The 21,717-nt window shown below is 35.9% G+C and overlaps 1 protein-coding gene across 1 annotated transcript in view; it reads right to left on the reverse strand.

Annotated features, from left to right (window-relative positions):
- LOC136411821 (protein amalgam-like) overlaps positions 1-18,037 on the reverse strand; it is an 84,863-nt gene extending 66,826 nt beyond the window's left edge. Inside the window, exon 1 of the mRNA XM_066394562.1 lies at positions 17,697-18,037. Within this exon, the coding sequence (XP_066250659.1) occupies positions 17,697-17,763 (67 nt within the window). The 5' untranslated portion in view covers positions 17,764-18,037. The remainder of the gene's footprint in view (positions 1-17,696) is intronic.
- Between the last annotated feature and the right edge of the window lie 3,680 nt (positions 18,038-21,717).

A 21,717-nucleotide genomic window follows, 5' to 3' on the forward strand; every position in this document is an offset into this window, starting at 1 on the left:
CATTCCTCCATACGGGACAAATTTTGGGTTATTGGGGGAAGAAATTTAGCGAAATTAACTTACAGAAAATGCGCCCTGTGCTTTAAATATAATCCAAAGATTGAAACACCACTGATGGGTAATTTACCCAAGGAACGCCTACTGGCAGAATTCCCCTTTAAGGTATGTGGAGTTGATTACGCAGGACCGTACTTAGTGAAAGATCGAAAGGGTCGTGGATCAAAAACTTCCAAATGTTGGATGGCCTTATTCATCTGCTTTGCGTCCCGAGCAATACATTTAGAACTTGTATCAGACTTGAGTAAAGATTCCTTTATCTTGGCTTTAAAGAGGTTCATATCACGTCGGGGCAAACCGACATTAATTTATTCAGACAATGGCACTAACTTCAAGGCCGCTCAGTCTGAGTTGTCAAACTTCGGTACCTTTTTACAAAAAACACAAGGCGATATAGTCAATGCCATGACAAATGAGAGTATCGAATGGCGCTTTATTCCCCCTAGCTCGCCCCATTTTGGCGGTCTTTGGGAAGCGGGTGTTAAATCTAGTAAGTATCATTTAAAACGGATTTTGGGTGCTCAAGTACTGACCTTTGAGGAATTGTACTCCCTTCTTACCCAGGTAGAAGCAGTATTAAACTCCCGACCACTTAGCCCTCTTTCAACCGATCCTATCGATTTGAATCCTTTAACCCCGGCTCACCTGTTAATTGGACGACCCTTAGTCGCCCTTCCAGAACCCGATTTAAGGACGATCACTACTAATCGGCTAAACCGATTCCAACTGATTGAACAAATGCGCCAGCATTTTTGGGATAGATGGCATAAGGAGGTGGTGTCTGAGCTGCAACAGCGAGTTCGTTGGAAAAGGAACCAGCATCAACTGAAGGTTGGTACCTTGGTTATCATCAAAGAAGACAACACACCAGTGATGAATTGGAGACTTGGACGGATCTTAAGTGTCCATCCAGGCAAGGACGGAGTGGCCAGAGTGGCTACCATAAAGACTGTTCGCGGTGAAGTAAAGCGAAGTTTTGCTAAGATATGTCCGCTCCCATGTAATGATAAGACTGATAGTGACTAAAACAGAAAGTGTTATTGAAAGTGGACGCTTTCAAGGTGGGGGGCATGTTCATGACTGATTTTAAGATTATACCTAGTGATTAGATAAGCACATTCACATACGGCTATTAATATTATAACTTTGTATCTTTACGTTAGTTATTGTACTTTGTCATGCACCCAGAGGCGACGCCTATGAACGGTCACTAATTGACATTATTCCAGAATGCCCAGATGTGGGGAATCCTTTGTTTGAATGATGATGGTTCCTCGAAAGGGACTAACTTTCTCTCCATTTGTATTGTCGTGCAATAGCACCACATTTCTAACGGCTGCTATTAAGAGCACCCTCTTTGTCGACAAGGTTTCTATTGGAGTACGCCTATGGGTGCCGATCCCTGAATGTGGTATTTAAGATTCAATAGGGCAGTTTTTTTAGCTCTCTCACTGTAAGGAGACCTCACAGCAAGTGTCCCTTAATCACCATATTTATTTAAACTTGTACCAAATTATATCATCCAGAAGTGCAAGAGAAACGTTTTATTATACAGTCCTTCAATCCAGAGGCAAAGTTTCTCTAAGTCAAAACACCTACCTTCGTCCTTTTTTCACTCCTCTTCCTTCAAACCTGATTATGCTTATCAACCTATTGTCTGAATCATTTCAAATTTAATGCATAATATTTTCCCTTCTATATTACAAATATAAATCCATTGAGATGCCATCAGCCTCCTCGAAATCAGTCTTACATTCCGATAGCAGGAATTGCATACATATTCAGAACAGGAACTGAACGCATTTGAATTCTACTTCGCGGAACTTAGGAATTTTAAATAAGCCTTGTTTACATTGCTAATCCTTCAGCTACTACTTCAGTCTAAACTCGGGGGGTTTTCTTGTTTATTTTTGCAATAAGGATTTTGTGATTATTTACTATTCAATTTTTTTAAAGTTTCCCTGTTGAATGGTAAGACTAAGACAATTCCTCAAGGCACTCACATTTCACAAAAATAATTTCCATCGCCATTTCGGTATTAATCCCAGCCCTACTAGTTGTCCCTTTTCGCCATTAGATGATTACTTTTTACCTGAATCACAGACGGTTTTAATCCGAATTGCAAGACTAAAAAACAGCTTACTTTCAAGATTAACTTGTAAAGAGATCGCAGCGACACGCTGAAGTAATAAATTTATGCGTGGTTTATCCCTTAGAGCGACTATTTAATTTACTGCCAGGTTTAAGTATTAACATTGATTTTCTTCTAAGGCTTGCAGCGGTGAGGCTCAATTAATGACCTTCGAAAGAGGGCTCATTTTAAATAACTTTCCCTTTATTGAGCGCTGCTGTAATTGTTTTGGGGGGAAAGTTATTTTGATACTGATGGGAAGATTTGCAAACAGGTGGGAATACCTTTGACGATTTTCCGTAAGTGTTACCGTGCTATAGTGACAGTTTCTTTTCTGCTATCCTTGGAGCGATTCATTCAAATCCCCTTCAAGCAAAAATCGACAGCCCAAGAAGTTGTTTATTCACTACTCTTCAATGAGCCTGACATTTTGACGTCAATGAAATTTCCACATCTCAACGAGAATATATTTCATTCCTTCTTCGCATATTTGCTTTACAGAGAAGGATATATACCTGACTTTCAAGGGTTATCCTACAGAGGTACTAGAAGCTTCAGTTGCATTTTGAAATCTCTCCGCAGGATAATTAATTAAAAATTGTTTTCCCAGGGCTTCTGAGAACTTCCCGTTAAAACAATAGGCTTTATTCAGCCTTCGAAATGCTTTTAGAGATGTATCTAAACAAGCTGTCAAATCAACGAACGTCTGTTCTTAAAGTCTTTGCGAAAGAGCTGCCTGATATCTGCATTATTGTTTCGCGGGGCGTACAAAACATCTCAAACTAGGAACAGCGAACGTTTTCCTGGAGCGCTTCCATATCTGGCAAATTGAAAAGGGATTTAACCAATCAGGACTCGGCGAAAATGTGGGAAACGTCTTGAGATTCCTTTCAGACGTAAGCGGCCCCACTTCTTAAGTGCATGGTTACACGAAGTTAAACGGAATGGTGTGTTTTCGAAAGAAACTGTTCATTAGGCAATTCCGATAATAATGATTGTCGAGGGTAATTGCACAAGGACATCAAATTAAGCGATAGCTGTACGACAGCTTGTTACCTGAAAATTCAATGAGATTATTTTTATACTGCACCCAAAGAGCCTGACTCGGAAGGAGGAGGGCTCTTAAGAAAATATGAAAATAAACCAATGAAATTTTTTCAAGATAAAAGCAGTATCACACAAGATTGTGCACAGAAGTGTTTTGAAACTATAATAAATAGATTGTTTATTGGTGTCCTAACAAAAGTTTGTTTTACACAAGTCATCAGTATAAACATACATAAGCACATTCTAAAATATAAAACAGTAGAATATAAATTAATAATATTATACAATATACATTTAGTAATACGAATGAAATGTGGAAACATTGAAGAAAAATATAGAAAATTTATATTCAAAATATTGGTATTGGTGTTTCGAGTTATGGACAATGTCCTGAAACAAGCTTACATGTAGCAAACTACGAGTACTGGAGTATTTTGCTATTCTATTTAGGCATAATATATATAACAGTAAAAAATATTAGAAATTGTAACAAGGCTAATACTTTATCTATAAAGTAAAATAGCGTTATACATATAGCAAAATTTTCTAAATCCTTGAATTTCTCGCAAACTGTAACAGAAAATATAGAACATCTGTGTTCAAAATATTCGTATTGAAGTGAACCCATCAATCGAGTAAAATATAGTGTATTTTATTAAAAAAAATCAAGTTAACGAAACTCAAACATATTCGTATTATTATTCCTTCATAACAAATTAGTTCGAACCTGCAGGATCCCATGTACTCGGTGATTTTCTCTCAACATTCATTGCTCTATCCTGCGATATTTCAATTCCAATTGAATTTTCAATAATTTTTTTCGTGTGGGCGAGTGGATATTGAAACAAGCAACGCATGAAATAACTACCCTCGAATCGCATAAGTCTGGAAGGGCTTTCAGATTGTTTCATCTCTTTCCTAGATTGCTTTTTTACTTTTCTGATTTGATCATATTAACACCTAATCATTTTGTCAACTGTTGCGCCCTTGGAGATGCAATTACGCTAATGTTATGCTAATTTTACAATAACTCTCTAAGACTTGGCTTTATTTTGAAATTTTCGACACAGCATTGTTAAAATATTTCTGAAGAGCATATGCATTCCGAACAACCTGCAATATTTTTCGCAGATACCCCTGGTAATTCAAAATAATGGACTCAGTTACACATACCTGAAATCCTTCCTGATGTGCTTAGTTGTGGGGTTTGTTCTGAATCAGTGAACCTTACGTTTACCAGCATGGATACGTTTCACAAACACCCCATTTCTATGAAAAAGCACGTGATGTGGAGATATGCAAATTTCATGTCTCTGACGCATGCAGAGCCGCATTATTCAAATCCACCCCCTAACCAAAACGAAGTTATTTTTTATTCGTCAGCCCACAATAAACCCCGACTGAGCTCAACTAAAACCGAAATTAATATAATTCCAATCAAATTAAATCGTGACATTAACCGAGTGCTAATCCGGTCCATCGAATGCGTAGGCACGTTCCTCCGGTTTTGTTCCGGGGTCGGTTCAAACTGCTCGGGGGTGCGTTCGGTTCAGTCACACCTTTTTGGGGTGAGGTTAATTATTATTTTTCCGCTGTCCGAGCACAGCTGATAGTGATATATTTATGCCACCGCGGCCAAAACTAATGGTTTTTATTTGGCACATGATCTGTTATGGAGATTTATTAGCTAAAAGCTTCGTCGGACTCTTTGATCGTTTGTTACCCTCCAACTACGGGCAGGTGTTGGCCGCTCTTTTATCGGACTGACCTCGGTATGAGCGCATGTAAAATGTCCCGCCATTTTAGGATATTATTTTGTCACAAGCGTGCCGGTTCGGCATTAGTTTGGTTTGACAAATTGTCTTGGCCATGTGAACTCTAATGCATATATATGTTCTTCGGGTCGTTGATGCGACGGATCCGTGATGAGAAATGTACAGGAATGCCACCCCGAAAGTGGAACGGTGAGTGAAAAATTGAGACTAAAATGGGACGAAATGAAGTCAAGCGAATTGAAAAATTCCTCGTTAGCATGCAATTTCCGAACAAACAAGTCGATGGATTTAATTTCTTCCGGATTGTTGATTCGGTCGCGGATATCTGAATTATACATATCAAAGGTGTTCTTTGTTGTGAGTTTTACGTAAACTTTGATTTCGATCAGATGAGGATAGTTCGAGATTGAAGCAAAATTGAGGGAAAACTCAATCGCGTTAGGATAAAGTGTGAAAATGAATTTAAGTCAGTTTATAACAGTGCTTCAAGGTACTAAAAATCTGTGAAAGCAAGTAGGTTCCTTTTTGTGAATGAGTATACATGTTCTATATCTATATGCCAGAGATTGCGATTCAAAGAATTTTGAAAATGTTCTTTTTACAATTTTACAAGTCTGAGTCTCCATGACTGAATCTTTTCAAATAAAGCCTTACCTGATATTTGCGACCGATTTCATTCTGTTTTTAGTCAGCATAACCATAAACAAAATAATATTTACACAGCCCTCAAAAAACTTTTTTTAGATAATATCCATTGAATTAAAATAGCTTCCAAAACCTCGTCACAAGGCGTCACCTGGCCACATAAAAACTTGTTTCCTCTCGACTTATCAACAACCATTCAGCCCAAAAATAGGCTCAATTACCTGGGTCTCGTGCCACCCACCCATACTCAGCAGTCCCAAAACAGATGTGAATTGGTCGGGACATCAAACAGGCCTTTAAAATCTTAATGGCCCAACATCTTGCTTTGGCTGCCAGACTGTGATTTATTATGTCGTCGTTAGTTGATAAGATGACAGCATATTTCGGTAATGTGCTATTAGATAATATGCTATCAGGGTAAATTGGGGTTATGCCATTAAAAATGCATCGAACAGGGAGCTTTGAACTCACTACGAGAAAACATGTTGGATGTGTCAGTGTTATTCTTGTGCTTTTGCTAAAATAACAAACTAGCAGCACCTCTTCCGGGAGATTTAATTTAGTTTTGTAGCACAAAGGGCGAGAGTTTGAATCGGGATGTTGCCTCCTGCAGGGCAGAACTACGTACGTATATGCCCTTTGAATGCAAGAAATATTTATTTGCTCCAGCTTCACAACAATGCTTTGACACTTTTTTATTTCGGACAGCTAGGACATTCATAACATCGCAAAGAACATTGTCCTTTTGAAATTTCGCTTGTTGAGATGTTTCAAACATCATCTTGGGCCTTATTGCCCATCAGCAATATAAAATTCGTTCCTCTTGAGAAACGAACAAACTACTGAAACATTGAACCAACAGTAATCCAATAAGACTAGTCTGTATCGCAATATATCAAGTCGCTGTCAGAAACTCCGCTATTATGAAAACTTGAAAAACTTTTAAGTAAAGCAACACAAAAACTTGTTTTCCAAACGCAGGGCTCTGGAAAACACTCTCTTTTGTGCTTCGTAATATGTCCATCAATATATTTCTGTGGATTCGCTGCTTTCGTATTATTATTTTGGTAAATAGGATTACGTCACCGCTTTGAAACCAGACAAAGAGCAATCAATCGTGCAAGTACTAAAGTAGATTCACCCACATCCAGGATATTTTAGGGAACGAAATTTTCGTTTTAATTATTGAAATTGAGAGAGAATTTCCAGTCTGTTTGGAAAGTCACAATTTCCATCAGTTAAACGCACGTCCTGGATTTGTCGTCAGGACATATAATTTACGCCAACTAGAACATGGTTTTCTGTCCCATGACGGACACCCAATCTACGTTAAATTTTTAATATTCGTTAAACACGTCAACTGGTGTGCTTGTAAATTAAATCTATCGTTTCGTGGAAAATGCAACCGCCCAACTAATTTTAGAGCAATACCTGTAAAGGGCTCCCATATAAAAATAACTCGACCTACAAAAATCAATTTAACATTGTTAACTAGACAAGCCAATTGCAGTTTTTTGCTGTAGAGTTAGTTTTTCAACTAAACTCAAACAAACACAAATTTCCAGCCTTTTTTTTAACGTCACTCACAATTAAGCGTGTTCCTATTGGAGCATGTGATTCGCTACAAACGCGGCTTCGCATAAAAACAATTGTGATGGGAATTTTTAATTAAATAAGTTGTTTTTGTACACGCATTGATGAACTCGAACAACAACTGTAACCTAACGTGTCACCCGGCACTATAAATTTACCGAACATGTTGGGCAAAAACTTATCGCCACTCAATTTTGTTTAATCGAGTTGATGCGGTTGATCAATTTGAAAATTGCATTTGAAAACAATGAATTGTTGCAATAATATCTGGAGTAATCAGCAATCAACATGTTCAGTATCGAAAAATTATAAAAGTACTGCAATCTGAAACATTGTTTGTGATGAAATTTTGGGATTGGGTGACACTCTCTGATTTCAAAAAGATTTTTGGGGTAAAATTTGATGAAGAAACGGCTGCAGAAGGACCTAAGTATTTTTGAAATTAATTCAAACTTTTGAATTATATAAATGAGCAATATTCGAAACAAGAGCACCTTCCAAAGACCTTTCAGGATTCTTTGAAGAGTTCCCAATTTTGAGATTCCTATTTTGAAGCAATATTCATTTGTAATAGTTTTTTTTTAAGAAATCGTTCCAAAGTCCTTCTTGGGAATTCTTCAAAATTTACACTTATATGAGGCACAGTTGAGGCAGTATTACTTTCTACAGGCCTTACAGACACTTCAAAAATGTTCTTACTTTCGAGAATCCTAATTTTGTGGCGTTTAAGAATATCTGTCCATAAGAGGATTTCAGTGGAATTGTATACCTGTTAAGACGCTTATAGGTCTATTGTCCACTTAAAAAATGAAAATATGAATATTTATTTTGTTGGGTAAAGAAGTAAAAAATTTTTTGAAATTCTTCAGTCATTAATGAAAATCCCTTCTTCATTTTCATGAGCGTCCTAAAAAAACCTGAAGAATGCGTTAAAAGCACGTCTTAGTTACCTGTTACATTACGAGGATTTTTTTAAACGATCATCTATTATTATACTCAAGCCCCTCATGATTTATTATTGGTGTTTTCACATTTTACCTGGCGGTCGGGGGGCATCAAGAAAGGAATATTAAGAAGCGGCATCACTTAATAGAAAATATCTCAAAAACCATTAAAGATAAGAGTGTGAAATTTATTCTCAACTTACAGATAAAAAAGATTACTTTGACATTCTATAAAATGAAAACAAGCAACTTTTTAAGACAGTTCAGAATCACATAATTCTGGCTGAAATGTTGCAGTATTTAAAATAAAATATCACTATTTTTTAATCTACTTGGGAGTAATTTCAGTAATATATTTTTTTTTTGGTGGTTTGTATTAAATTCCACAAATTGGGTGAATAGCCTAAATTATTTACACTGCGTTTATGCAAACAGCATAATTTAAATAAAAAAGGTCTAATAATGTTGGTTTCATAAACTACAATTTAATGCCACAGGCCGACGAATAAAATATTCACTAGTGAATAAAAATAAATTGTTCGGATTATGCTGTCGGCTATTTATTTCGTACAAATAATATTCTCGGCAACGGGGGGATCGTATTGTTTATTGGATTCGGCACATTTTATTATTGTTTTCGCCATGCATTCTATTTAATGGGGTGAGGGTGTTAATTAATGACACACTGGTCATTAAAAATTCATTAGGATAATTAAACAAGTAGAAGAGAAATATTTCAATTTGAAGGGACAGCTAAGTTCATTCAACCCATAATAGCACATGCATCCAGTTAAGGAGATAGTGAAGCAGAGATAATTTGGTTAATTGGGACTAATTACAACGTTTTTGTTAGTTAATAAAAGTACTTTTTTTAATTCTGACAATTTACAACTATTTCGTTGAATAATTCATAATTTCAAAAAAAGTAAATTGTTCTTTTAATATAGTCTAATTTGACAATATAAAAATATACGGAACATCCTATCTGGAAAAGTCGAGTTTCCGATGAATATCCGATGTTTCCGAAATGTGCATCTTATTCTCAACTGTTCATGTCGAAACTTGGGAAAATTCGAAAATTTAAGGCTTGAAACCGATTTTGGGGAATTTAGGGTTGGGCTCAGAAGGGTGGTTTAATACGATGTTATATAGCTTATTTTTGTCTCTTCTGAAAGAAAAAATCTCTGATAAATCTCCCTTATGCAGACCACTTCATAGTTGGTTTGTGACAGAATAAAGCTGCTTCCACAGAGATTAGCGGTTTTTGCGATGCTTAGCAGAGACTAATAACGTCATCAAAACCGTCATCTGCAACCAATTTCGCGAAAGGGCTGCATTAACCCTTTGACGTCACGACCATGTATTTGTTCCGTTGCCGACATAGCGTTTTGTCAGTTTTCGCTCGTTTTTCTTTGTTTTTCCATTGCTCTGTCGTTAACTGGAAGGCAATTTAGGACTTTTGTCAGTCGTGCAAAAGGAACAAAGAGTTTTATGGGTTTATGGGGCGCTCTCTCCATGCATCCGCGAAATATAAGCGAATCCTAGAAGTTTCGACATTAAATGGAATCCTAAATTGGGTCTGGATGAACGTAAACTCTGGATGAGGATTATTTTTGTTTAGGAGGGCGGTTTTAATGGTTTACGATGGGGGAAGTTTTACTGTTGTTTTATTAGTTCGGAAGTTGACTCCTGGCTGGAGAAAATTGAATAGTTGCATGCCTGTTAAATCCACAGAGGGGAGCGTTGAGCACGGGGGGTCAAGCATAAAGATAACAAAATAAACTAAAAAATTAACTTATAAATACTACTGTTAGTGTATTAGATGAGAAAAAATTTGAAGAATAAAGGCTAGTTTGAATCAGCTATTAATGAAAAATAATGATATAAAAATTGGAGAAATCAGTAAAGGTCCAAACTGAGGGAACAGATTTAATTTACCTCGCTAAAAGAATGTGGACAAGTAAAGACTACTTCTGCAAATGTAATTCAAATCGTAACTTTCGAATAAACTCAACTAACAATATTTCCACCTGAAATTCAAAATTGCTCAAAAAAAACTAAATTTAACAGGTACTTAATCCCAATTGTGTAATTTACGATCATCCACCATCATCTATTAATTAAAAGGCAATAAACAACAAGCCCGCATAAAACAGTAACCCATCGAAAATGCGATAATAATGTCCATTTTATGTATCACTAATGAAAATGATTTTATTGGGGACACATTCAGATCTATGATTCGATGTTTTGACGGATAACCTGACCAACGTTTATTCTGCTGATTTGTGTCTTGTTTGACTCAACGATTCGGTCTTGTTAGAACCTCAGTTTATATCCGATTAATGTACCGGTGTATTCGTTGGGATAGCGACCAAACCATTGAAGTGTAGCTAACCTTTGGAAGATAGAAAGGGAGTAACGAATGTCACTATTTTCATATTGACCGCAAGTTTTAGTACAGGAAAATATCAATGATTTAGTCCTTAATAGAGAAGATATTGAAACCGACATCTAAACAGACAATCTCGTTGGCAAAGCCCATATCCATGAGTTGTAAAAACAAATACATAATATGGGGATTTTACGGCTTGACAGGCACTCGTAAACATGTCACTTTTACGTTTTTATAGCTAACACATAGCATAGATCACCCTTAATGGACTCGCACAACCCTACAATATTGCCCTCGGAAAAAATCAATTACTTCACTTGTAATGAGGCATTAATGCCGCTATTTGTTGGGTTTTAAATTTGACGGAGACACGTGTTATGAAGTATTAGAAGCATTAAATTGCAGCTTTTCCACTCGATTTGCATAAAGTAAACACTCCGAGGCGTTTTCCTTAAATAATTTCAAGCTTTCCGGTACCTATGAAAAATCTGCAAGGTATAAAGTTCAGCTTCATTAACGGTGAAATCATAGAGAAATTTGAAACTGAGCGAAAACGAACATTTGAAAGTGGTTTGAGAAGTATAGCTTTTGGTTATCTATAAAATTCAAACCACAACTGAAACGTTCTTCGTCGTGATAGTAATGTACCACGATTTTGAAAGAGCCTCAAAATGAACATTTCTCAAACTGCACTTCCAACGTTCTAAAACGCCGTAAGCTACACACACACACACACACACACACTCACAAATAACTTCTTATCTGAGTTTGTGTGATCTCGGAAAAACGTGTTTTTCCGAGAGTACCGATTTAACACGTCTGTGTACAGTGCCGTGGTACAATATATACCACACGAATTAACCTGATCTAACCTATATAATGATATTCGAACATAAACAAATTCATGAAATGTCCTCCAAAAAAGGAATTTTGTTTTCGATTCTCTTTCATTGTCCTATGAGCAACTTTACCCTCCACAAAACAAATCCTCCAAGATTAAAATTTAAAAAGACATGATATTCGAGTATTTACTATTATCCACCTTAAGCTTCGTTATTTGCTATTTTATTATCCTCGTTGATTTCGCGTTTCCCTTTCGTTGTTTAGGGTTTTATAGGCGACATTAATTGCGAGTTCTCCCATTTTAATCTTAACGCTCCAGCCTCGCCGCCTTTCGTAAAATTAATATATGTTTTCAATTAAAGTTTGAAATACCTCACACTGTTCGGATATTGAGAGTAGCCCCGTTTAAATTTCGGTCCTGGACATCAGCTAATAAGCCTCTGTCATTAAGGGCAATTAACTGTGGAGGAAGACTTTTGACCCGGGAATTAGCGAAACAAAGCGACGGAGCAGGGCTGGAATTAAGACTAATTAAAAGGGCCCGTTTTTGCTGAGGAATCTTGGCGAGGCAATTAGAAAACGTTGCGAGCCTTAATCCGGAAGATTTATAAAAACTTTATAAGCACTGACGGCTCGAGTAGTGTATACAAGGTTTTTTAAGGGCTTTTTAGGGCAGCGGCAGGAAGTTTTGTTTGAGATTTTTGATTAATGGTTGTTCAGTCTTTGCTGCACTTTTAAAAACTTTTTCAGTTGCATTAATAAAATTTAAAACTTCGTCGTCTGAAGTTAAGAAAGAAATGATGGCCTTTTAATTGTGTTTAAGTGAGAAGTTATCAAGAGATGAAAAATTTATTAACATTATAAATTCAAAAATTGGAATACGAAAACGGTGTTATAATAGGGGATACATCTGTAGTAATGAGTTCATGAGAAATTCCAGAAAAATTCCGAAAAAAAATGGAAAAGGAGGGAACCCGTGCTCATATTATTACGAAGAAAAGAGCCTCCATAAAACCATCCCTGATATTTCAATCAGACGACACAAAAGGCTCACGAAGACACTGATTCGAAACTCAAACATGATCATTTCGTCGTCCTTTTTACCGCCCATTGTCAGAATCACTTTGGGCACAATGTAGGCCCCATAAAAATCCCCTCGCCAAATAGAGTGCTACGTTTTTGGGACATCTGCCATATAAAAGTTTTCTTTTATACCGCGTTTTAGTGTTGTTTGCGGGAAGTAATATAATGCCTGGACGCTTAGCGGCGAGATTTATTATTTGTTTCGTTTTTATTGAAAGTTTGTTTTTGCATTTGGAGCCATTTCCACCCCAACGAGCACGCAAAACGACTTTCGCTGTATACGTCACACACGCGGTTTTTTCCCCATAGACCAGCCGAATGCGCAATGCTGATATGTAGTCGAAAGTTGATGACTTGTTCAATATTAAAACCCAATTTTGTTATGAAAGTTCATAGGTCGATATCGATTAAATATCCTTAATAAGTTTTTTGAAATAATGTCCATTGACCAGGCGACAGTTCCAGTCTCCCAAATTATTCCTCAATCATCATTTTCGTTGTCAAAGATGGCCCCTTCACCAAGAATCGTTCCTCTAAGTGAAACCCTTTTATGTAAAGCGAACCGAGCATTACCAATGTAAATATTCCTTATCAAAATTCGTATGTACACCCATGTCAGCCCCAAATAGAGCTGTAAATAGGACTTTGTATACCTGCAGCGAAACACGAATTGAATATTCATGGCACCTTCCTGGGTCGTTTGTAGCTAGCTATGAAAATATCTCAGCTGTATTTATCGTGATTCTCGTTTTTCCTGCTACACGGATTAAGGAGATATTAAATACTCCAGTTAATCATCTGCCTAATACTAATAATTCTCCAGACGAGAAATTCCATTTGAAAGTGCCAACTTTTAATGGAGAAAATCAAAAGGGGCCACCGTCATTCACATTGCGTATGCTTGAATGCAAAACTGAAAATGCCCCTTCGGGTCTGAAACGTAGGACTGGCTTTATGATTTAATTTAATCTAACAATTCGGAGGCAAAGGGACAAGGTAAGTCCATTACGATTTTAATGTTGGTCGTTGTCCTGTCCGGAGGACGGGATTTAGGATATTTTAAGTCCACGGTTTAAAATGAAGCCGATTTGGAATGCAACAAAAAGCTCTTAAAATTATTATATTCAACATGCATATATTTTTTTTAAATTTGAAAACACCTTATTTGATTATTCAAGAAAAGCTTCTCTAAAAAGATAACAAATTGATTTGTAAGTAGAAGACACATTTAAACACAAGAAAAGATTTCCTCAACAATGAATACAAATAATGTCAATATTATGGAAAGGCAAGATTGTGTCAAGTTGAAAAAGATGGTAATGGGAACGAAAACACACGGGATGGGATAAGTGACAGAAAAGAGGCCTATCTCAGAAAATCGATAGTCGGTGTCGATGAAGATGACCTAGAAAAGGCTGGATAATTTGTTTTCGGAGTATACTATATATATTTATTGTTTATACCCGAAAATTTTGATACTTGAGAAATTGGTGACTCTGATTAAGATTATAAATTGAAAAAATATGTTTTTCAAAACTGGATATTAAATTAAAATGAGTAGGAAAAAATTAAACACTTGATTCGTTTGAAGTAGATGAAATTTGAAAATGAAATGGAATTTGAAAAATATGTATAAACAATTTTTCGGTTGCATTAGGCAACAGGTCTATACTGTCTATCTATATTGTATGTCAGAACCCGGATCCTTGCAATTTCCTTAGAAAGTTCGAAGAGGATCAACTCACTCATACTGGAAAACACTTCATTGTTAAATGTTTTGTTATTGTTAATCTTCTGGTAAGAGAATTTATGGGCTTTTTAATAGACAATGAAAGGTTTTTCAATTTCATTGGCGCCTGCAATAAATAACCACTAGATAAAATTTATCTTCGTGGTGCATGTCATTTTGTTTTTTACTATTAAATTCATAAAAAAATTGGGTCTTAAAACTTTAAAGGTTAAATCTGCAATATTAGACCGAAGTGCCTTTGGACTTGCATTGCCAAATTGATGTAAAATTGAGGAACAGGACAACCTTAAGGAATAGTACACCGAGTTTGGTTTTAGCATCGATAGTTGAGGTAGTAAAGTTTTTTACTGTTAATTCTTCATATTTTCTTTTATAATTTTTTTAAAATTTAAATTTAAATTTTATCCCATTTCGAATTAATATATTTCATGTTAAGCAACTCGCACAGAACATTATTTCGTAGAATGAGCGATTTCAAGAAAATTTACCTACGAGTCAGTCTGGAAACTTCTGCAATTACGAATCGAAGTTAAACTGATAATCCATAAAATCCGTCTGGATCGGTCATGCTTTTTAAGTCTAGATAAGCAAACTTTTAGGTGTCTGGTTTTTAATTTCACTCCCACGACTTTAACTTTAACTCACGTAACTTCGTTTTAATTTAATGTATTAAGAAGTTTCTTGGACTTCCAACTGCTTACAAAAGAGGAGCTTGTGTCTCGAATTTTAATTCCCTTCTTTGGAAGCCTAATATAGGTGATATATTACTACCCTTCAGTTCTTATATTCACTGAAAGTGCATTAAAGCAGGAAATTCCATAAATTGTTTTTACAGTTCATTTTTCTAATTGGTTTAGCTAGAAATGCCCCCATAACGAGCTGCCCGGCCCCGTATCACAAAAGGCATTAATTTTAAAAATTACACAGTGTCCGCCGTTCACAAACAATAAACTGCATTTAGACATGGTTATAAACCCGGGAGTTTATTATTGCAGCTGGAAATATGACACATTCATTTAAAAGGATTAATAAAATTAGTTTCGTTCCGGATGTTCGCCACGTTAACTTTCATTGAATTGATATTTGAGGCTACCGGTATGTTCAAACAGTTCCAATTATTGCACCTAAAAGTCCCGACTTCGTAACAGATAATTAGAGCCCAACAGCAAACAGTAGAAAGCTGCTTTATCCAGAAATAATGAAATCTGGAAACTTTGGCAACTGCCCTCCTCCCCCCCTCATTCTCACTCTTTCTCTCCCTCTCTCTCTCTCTCCCGCTCTTTAACAATCCATTAACTGGAAAATAATCCTGAATATAAGTGTTTGCAGACTCCCATTCGTAATAAATGTTTAATTTATCGCTCCCTTGTCGGGGTAGTGGAGCGATTTTCCGGAAAACAGTGGGCCGAATTAAACGCAATACTGGCAAAAGTTTAATTATGATTAATTTGTTTGTTAGGACAAAATATACTATAGACAATGCATATGGAACCGGTCGGCCGTTTGTTAAAATTAGCGCAAACAACAAATAAAATATGGAATATAGATGCATGTAATTCATGAATACTTAATCGAGGGGGCAAATGGGTGGAAATGTGCTGTTTTCGATATGCATGATGGAAAGGTGCAAAAGCGGCAAATCATTGTCAGGATTAATTGGATTAATTATTATTGTTGAATTTTAAATCAGCTAATGAGCATAAATTGATAATTAGTTAATATTTAATATAAATAAGTAATTATAACGCAAAATCCTGCCGAAATGTGTACGATATTAAATGATTTTAAAAGTTAGGCTGCCTACAGCTTATCAAGCAGAACTTTGGCTTTAACTACAGGTCACCAAATATGTCTAACGAATATAAGAATTATCGAGATAGAAAATTTTGAGTCATTGAGGTAATAAAAGATATAAATACTCCCAAGTTTTTGCGAGTGTCCCTTATTATTTCAATAATGTTTTTATCAATTTGTTTCTGTATTGTGACGACTCCCCTTGCAGATTATTGTATAAATGCAAAACTATACAAAAATCAAGCATCTCTGAGTCAAAAAAAAACAAGAACATTTCCGTTTCCCAAAGACTATAGTGGTCCGTGTCAACAAATCATTAATTATTCAAATACAGAATTAAATTTTTATAATCTATACAATCTTCATTAATTTAAATGCAAGCTGTAGGATCGAAAATCATGTCTACATGTTGCCAGAGCAGCATGATATTTTTTAAAGATAAACGTACACAGAAAACAACGATTTCGATAACAGTTAAGTGAGTCACGTTTTCAATCTAAGAGGGATATTTGCTTATATGTATATTTTTCTTAGTATAGGTAACCAGGGAAGGTTGGAAAGTGACGAATTCAATATACTTTTTTCTCTGTAAGAGGAAAAATTGGAAGATGGGAAAATCGGTCCAACCAACAAAGGCAAATGGCTCAGAATTTTTTGTATCAAAATTTCGGGATAACACATTTTCATTAAGTAATAAATATCCCACAGAAATTGCACTTATTTTTGTAATTATTTCAAATATTAATCGTTTTTATATATTCTATATACATATGTATACTTTATATATTCGTTGTATTGATCGAACGTATTGGCGAAATGAACTCATTATTCTTTATCACTCATTATTCATATAATTTGGACAGCCTGATTTATATCTCTTTTTGTTTCTGAAATATGAGGTTGGCCACATTTTCTGATTTTTTTTGCTGCAAACTTCGACAGTTATATCTCAGGTATGCCCGGGTCAGTTGACATGAAAAGTGTTTCAAATTTAACATCCGAACCAACTATAAATCTTTCTCATAAATCCCCTAAAACCCGTTCTAAAAGTTATCCAGATACGGGGTTAGTTTGTTAATTGTTTTTATGATTTTCAAAGAGCATCCAAGTGAAAGTTTCCTTGGTTTGCACCTCAAAGATTCTTGCCCCTTAATTGCGTTATCTAGAGTGGACGCAAGATCATTTTTTTATATTTAAATAAAAAATGTGTTTATGGAAAAATTCGAAAATTTACTGAAAATGTCCCCATATAACCAAGAACACACTTTTTGCCATTTTTAAGGCTTGATTACACGAAGGACTTTTATAAGGTTCTGATCTATGAATTCGTTTTTTCGCAGTTATGTAAACCAACTCGGAAAAGCTAACAGATTAAAATATTTTTTTGATGAAGGGAACTTTTTGTTTGGACATTTTTCCACAAGTAAGGGAAATTTTCGGAATGAAATTATCATGATTAAAATATTTATGTTATCATTCCTTGAAACTATTATATTCCACTTTTTTTCTATCCATTTGTCCGCTTGACACGATAATAAGAAATTAATTTACATTTACATTTACCTCATTTCTGTATAGGGGTATTAAATATTTAATTTTTAAAAAAATCGAAAGAAGCAAAAATAGAAAAATAATTTACCTTTAAAGAAAACTAAAGCGACACTCCATATCAAACTCGCCCGCGCCATCATGACGATATTCCACATCAACTCCACCACAAGATAATGTGCTTCATGCAATAATAACTGCCATAGAAGTTTGTATAGTAAATAAACTGTCAACCACTAAAGAGTTTTTGTCATTTGGGGGAAAACTTCCGGTATTAAATCCACAATACCAAAAAGTCTTTAACTTGCATAAATTAACTCCTTTAATATTTTCTAGAAAAAACTTTGAAACTTCCCGGTGATTTCGTGAAGTTTCCGCGATTCGGCGCCCTAGAAAACGCGCTCTGTCCCCTCTAAAAAAGCAAGAACGAGCGTCCGCAAAAGACTGACACACGATCCGCACGGAATACAGGGTTGAGCAACAGTTTTGGCGCTTGCGCTCTCAAACTCAGATAGAGGCTCATATTTTGTCACTCTGTTAAGTGGCTGTTTTGTTCCTGGATGACTTTGCACTAACCCTCGGTATATTTGTGGCCGGTGATGTATGGGATTTTAATTGGCCGTTTGGGACACCTTGGATTCCTCTTGATAATGGAATTTTTGTGTTTGTGTCAGAAAAGGCAGGAAGATTCTGTTCGATTATGACATAATATAAATACCAGTTGATGAGCATCCTCCCTTCTTTTTGGTCATAGTAGTTTTTACAAACTAGTTTATGGAAGTCTGCTTAATTCCTGGTAATTTTAATGAAGCTGGACTTGATAACATCGATGACTGATGGTTTAGAAGTTTATTTCGATCTGTAGATTGAAAATGCATTAGTTGATAACCAGCGATACCTGCGGACATGTGGGTTTTGACTGATTATGGCTCATGTGATTTTAAATTATCTTTAACGGCTGCAGCAATCTATTGGGATTTGATTGATAAATATGACATTTCTTTATAGTTCAACAACCGATGAATGTATTGTTGCCCTTTAATTATTACTTATTTTAATTTAATTTAAAAAAAAATTCCATTGAACTTCAATTATCAATTCATTTTTTATAAATCAAAAGTTATAAAATCCATCTCTCAAGATTTATTGGTATCACTATTAGTATACGTGTCTTACATATGGTACGTACAACGCTACACAATGGGGAAATTTAAAAAATAGATACTTTCTTAAGATATCCTTAATGTAACAAAAAATTAAAATTAACTAGTTTTTGGAGGCTAAATTCGAAAGAAACTCTTCTGTGGATAAGGACTTTCTTGGAAAGTGGAATAGTCTCATTAGTAGCTAGTAGTTATAATCCAATTCATATCCAACCCATTTTTCCAGAAATCACTTATGAAAGTTTATGAAACTATTTACACTCTAAAGATTGCGCTTTAGAACCAAATGGTAAATGATCTAGATGCAAGAAACAGAGATTTTATGGACAGAATTACAGTTTTCGTTAAAAATTGTCAACTGAAACCTTTGGGAAAAATGCTCTACGGCTATTTCGAATAAATTCACTTTTTTCAGTCTTAAATAACTACTGCATTCGCTTCAGATTCACATGTTGCATTATTTTAACGATTTACGTCGTCCAGCCAAGGAACTTTCTTCCATTTTTTTCCTTCTAGTTTATATTGAGTTTCCCCCAAATCCATACCCCGCACACGTTCGGATCATATATGCAGTTAACAACCCATTAAATGCCATTATACAGGTCGTTACCAACGCACATCGCTCCGCAATTTACTTGTGTAACTCACTTTAATGGCATAATTAAGTTGAAAACAGATGACGTCGCTAAAATTGCTAAAATATGATTGGAGGAACTATATGTACTACGTGGAGCTCGCGAGACTCGTAATAATTAAAAACCTGCTTTGCCAGAATACGCGGGGAGACGAAAAAACTCTGAACTCCCTGACAGCTGGTCACGCGAACTTTGGATAAATTTCACGTTGCACTGCATGCAGCTCTAACTCATTTCACAAAAGACATCGGACTTGTTATACAGAGAAATTTATTGGTCGGGCTTATCTGGAAGGTTAACAGCGTTGACGTGCAATGAACCGAACTTATCCAGGACACCCTGTCAAAGAGCTAAAGCTTGCACATAGCTCACACTAGAGCTAGAGCCACCCCTCTTTGTTAATTTTCCGACATGTCGCGCTAAAACCAATAAAATCCCAATTTTCGTGTGGTGGTCTCCCATTCCCCCCTGGCCCCTTAGATAAGGGACAGAGGCTCGTAAATCTTTGACTATAATTCATTAAGCCTTCGAAATTACAGTACGGTGCACGCCACTATTTGTATGGGCTGCCCGATGAAAACCAGAGGCGTCTCAAAACTCAATTTAGAACCCGATCCTCACGTATTTAGGAGAGTGCAAATTGAGCAAGTTTTAATAGAGTCTCTAAACAAATTCCAGGCCTGAGAAGGTTATATCTGCTTAAGTTCGAGGTTAAAGCTATACTTTCCAATAAAGTGATAACAAGAAAGGGTATATATGTAAAAATCCCTTCGGCTCGTTGGTCAGGCTTAGTCCGAAAGGGTCGAGTGGCTTTTTGCTGGCTGGAGCGTAATTTCCCTTCTATATACCTTCTAAATATGGGGAAATTTTTATTCAAGGCTCTTACTCGCTTTGAAGGGTTTTGCTGACGATATGTAGGTAACTAAGGGTATATAGGCATATTCGATGAAATTTGTTTAGAAGTGTTGAAATCGCCGCAGTATTTTTTCGTTTCCACTCCAGCATCTGAATGGCAACAGATCAACATTCTTCATTTACTGTTTGATTAATCCAAGCTAATGGAATTGGTCCTCACACTCATAATTTTCCTTCATTCCTAATTCACCTTAAATTAAAAACAAACAAAACTCTCCCTTTATTGACCACTCCTAAATGAAACATTGAATGCGTTTGTCAGACTAATTATTACTGGACAAAACTGGATATAAATATCAAGTGGAATAGATACATCAACCTACAAAAAAATAACACCACTGCCTTTACTTCCCAACAAACCGATGGAGAAACCCCTATCCATCATCGTGCCAGATCTGGGATATACTCGTATCCAGACGAGTTTTTCTTGCCGTTAATTTTTGTGTCGCAAAAATAACACACACACATATGGTATATAAAAGATCTATCCCGAATTCTAATCCATGCCAGACAGGCTGTATGATTTATGCCGGGGTGCGCTTATAATGAAAAAACATTCAGTTCGGGCATAAAAGTGCCATAAATCCCAGATAGCTATAAATTCGTTAAGGGACTCGTGGTTGGTGGTTTTCAGATGAAGCTGTCTGTTTAGTCCATGTACAAATGCTTGGGAGTTAGGAAACCTCCCCTATAAAAATCTTGTGAACCTCCTCGTCTCCTAAAGTGGATAATAAATATAATTTTCTCCCAAAAAGAGAACGAAAAAAGCAAGGACTGATGTATTTTTAATGCGATATATCTTAGATGAGAATTAGTGTCTGAAAAAAGGCGGTTTTACGATTAAAAGTGATAGTACAGGGGGAGTAAAGTTGTGTGTTTTATTTTACTAGGGGTGTGTAGATAGGAGAGGCTTCGCTTTAGGAATGCAATATAAGCGTTAAAAGCAATAAATGTATTACAGGTAAATGATAAATAAATTGTTTTATGAATCTCAAGGGAAAAGTGTTTTGCAGATTCTTCCCTTAATGCGTTCTGACGTCTTGAAGAATCTAAAAAAAATTATAAATTTTTGTCTAGTTTTAATCATTTATATATGTGTTTGTACCACTTGATTGAACATCTTAATACCAGAATGAAAAATAGAAATTTCAAACCTCTATGTATTTTATCATTTCAAAATTTCGAGTTTCAGGGTTCCAAATTCTCACTTGACAGAGAAATATCCATGTTTCGTCTTCTTTCGCGTCTACCTCTACGCCTCTGTGTTCCAAATAGTCCAACTTACGCTTGGGTGACAACTAGCGAAGAACTTCCTCGTGTCGCTGACATTCGCACCCCGCGGACTTCCGAAAAGGGGCCAAATCAGCCCCCTTATTAGACCGTGTCGCTTCAGGGGCTC

Source organism: Euwallacea similis, chromosome 1 (genome assembly GCF_039881205.1).
Source record: "Euwallacea similis isolate ESF13 chromosome 1, ESF131.1, whole genome shotgun sequence".
NCBI lineage: Eukaryota > Metazoa > Arthropoda > Insecta > Coleoptera > Curculionidae > Euwallacea > Euwallacea similis.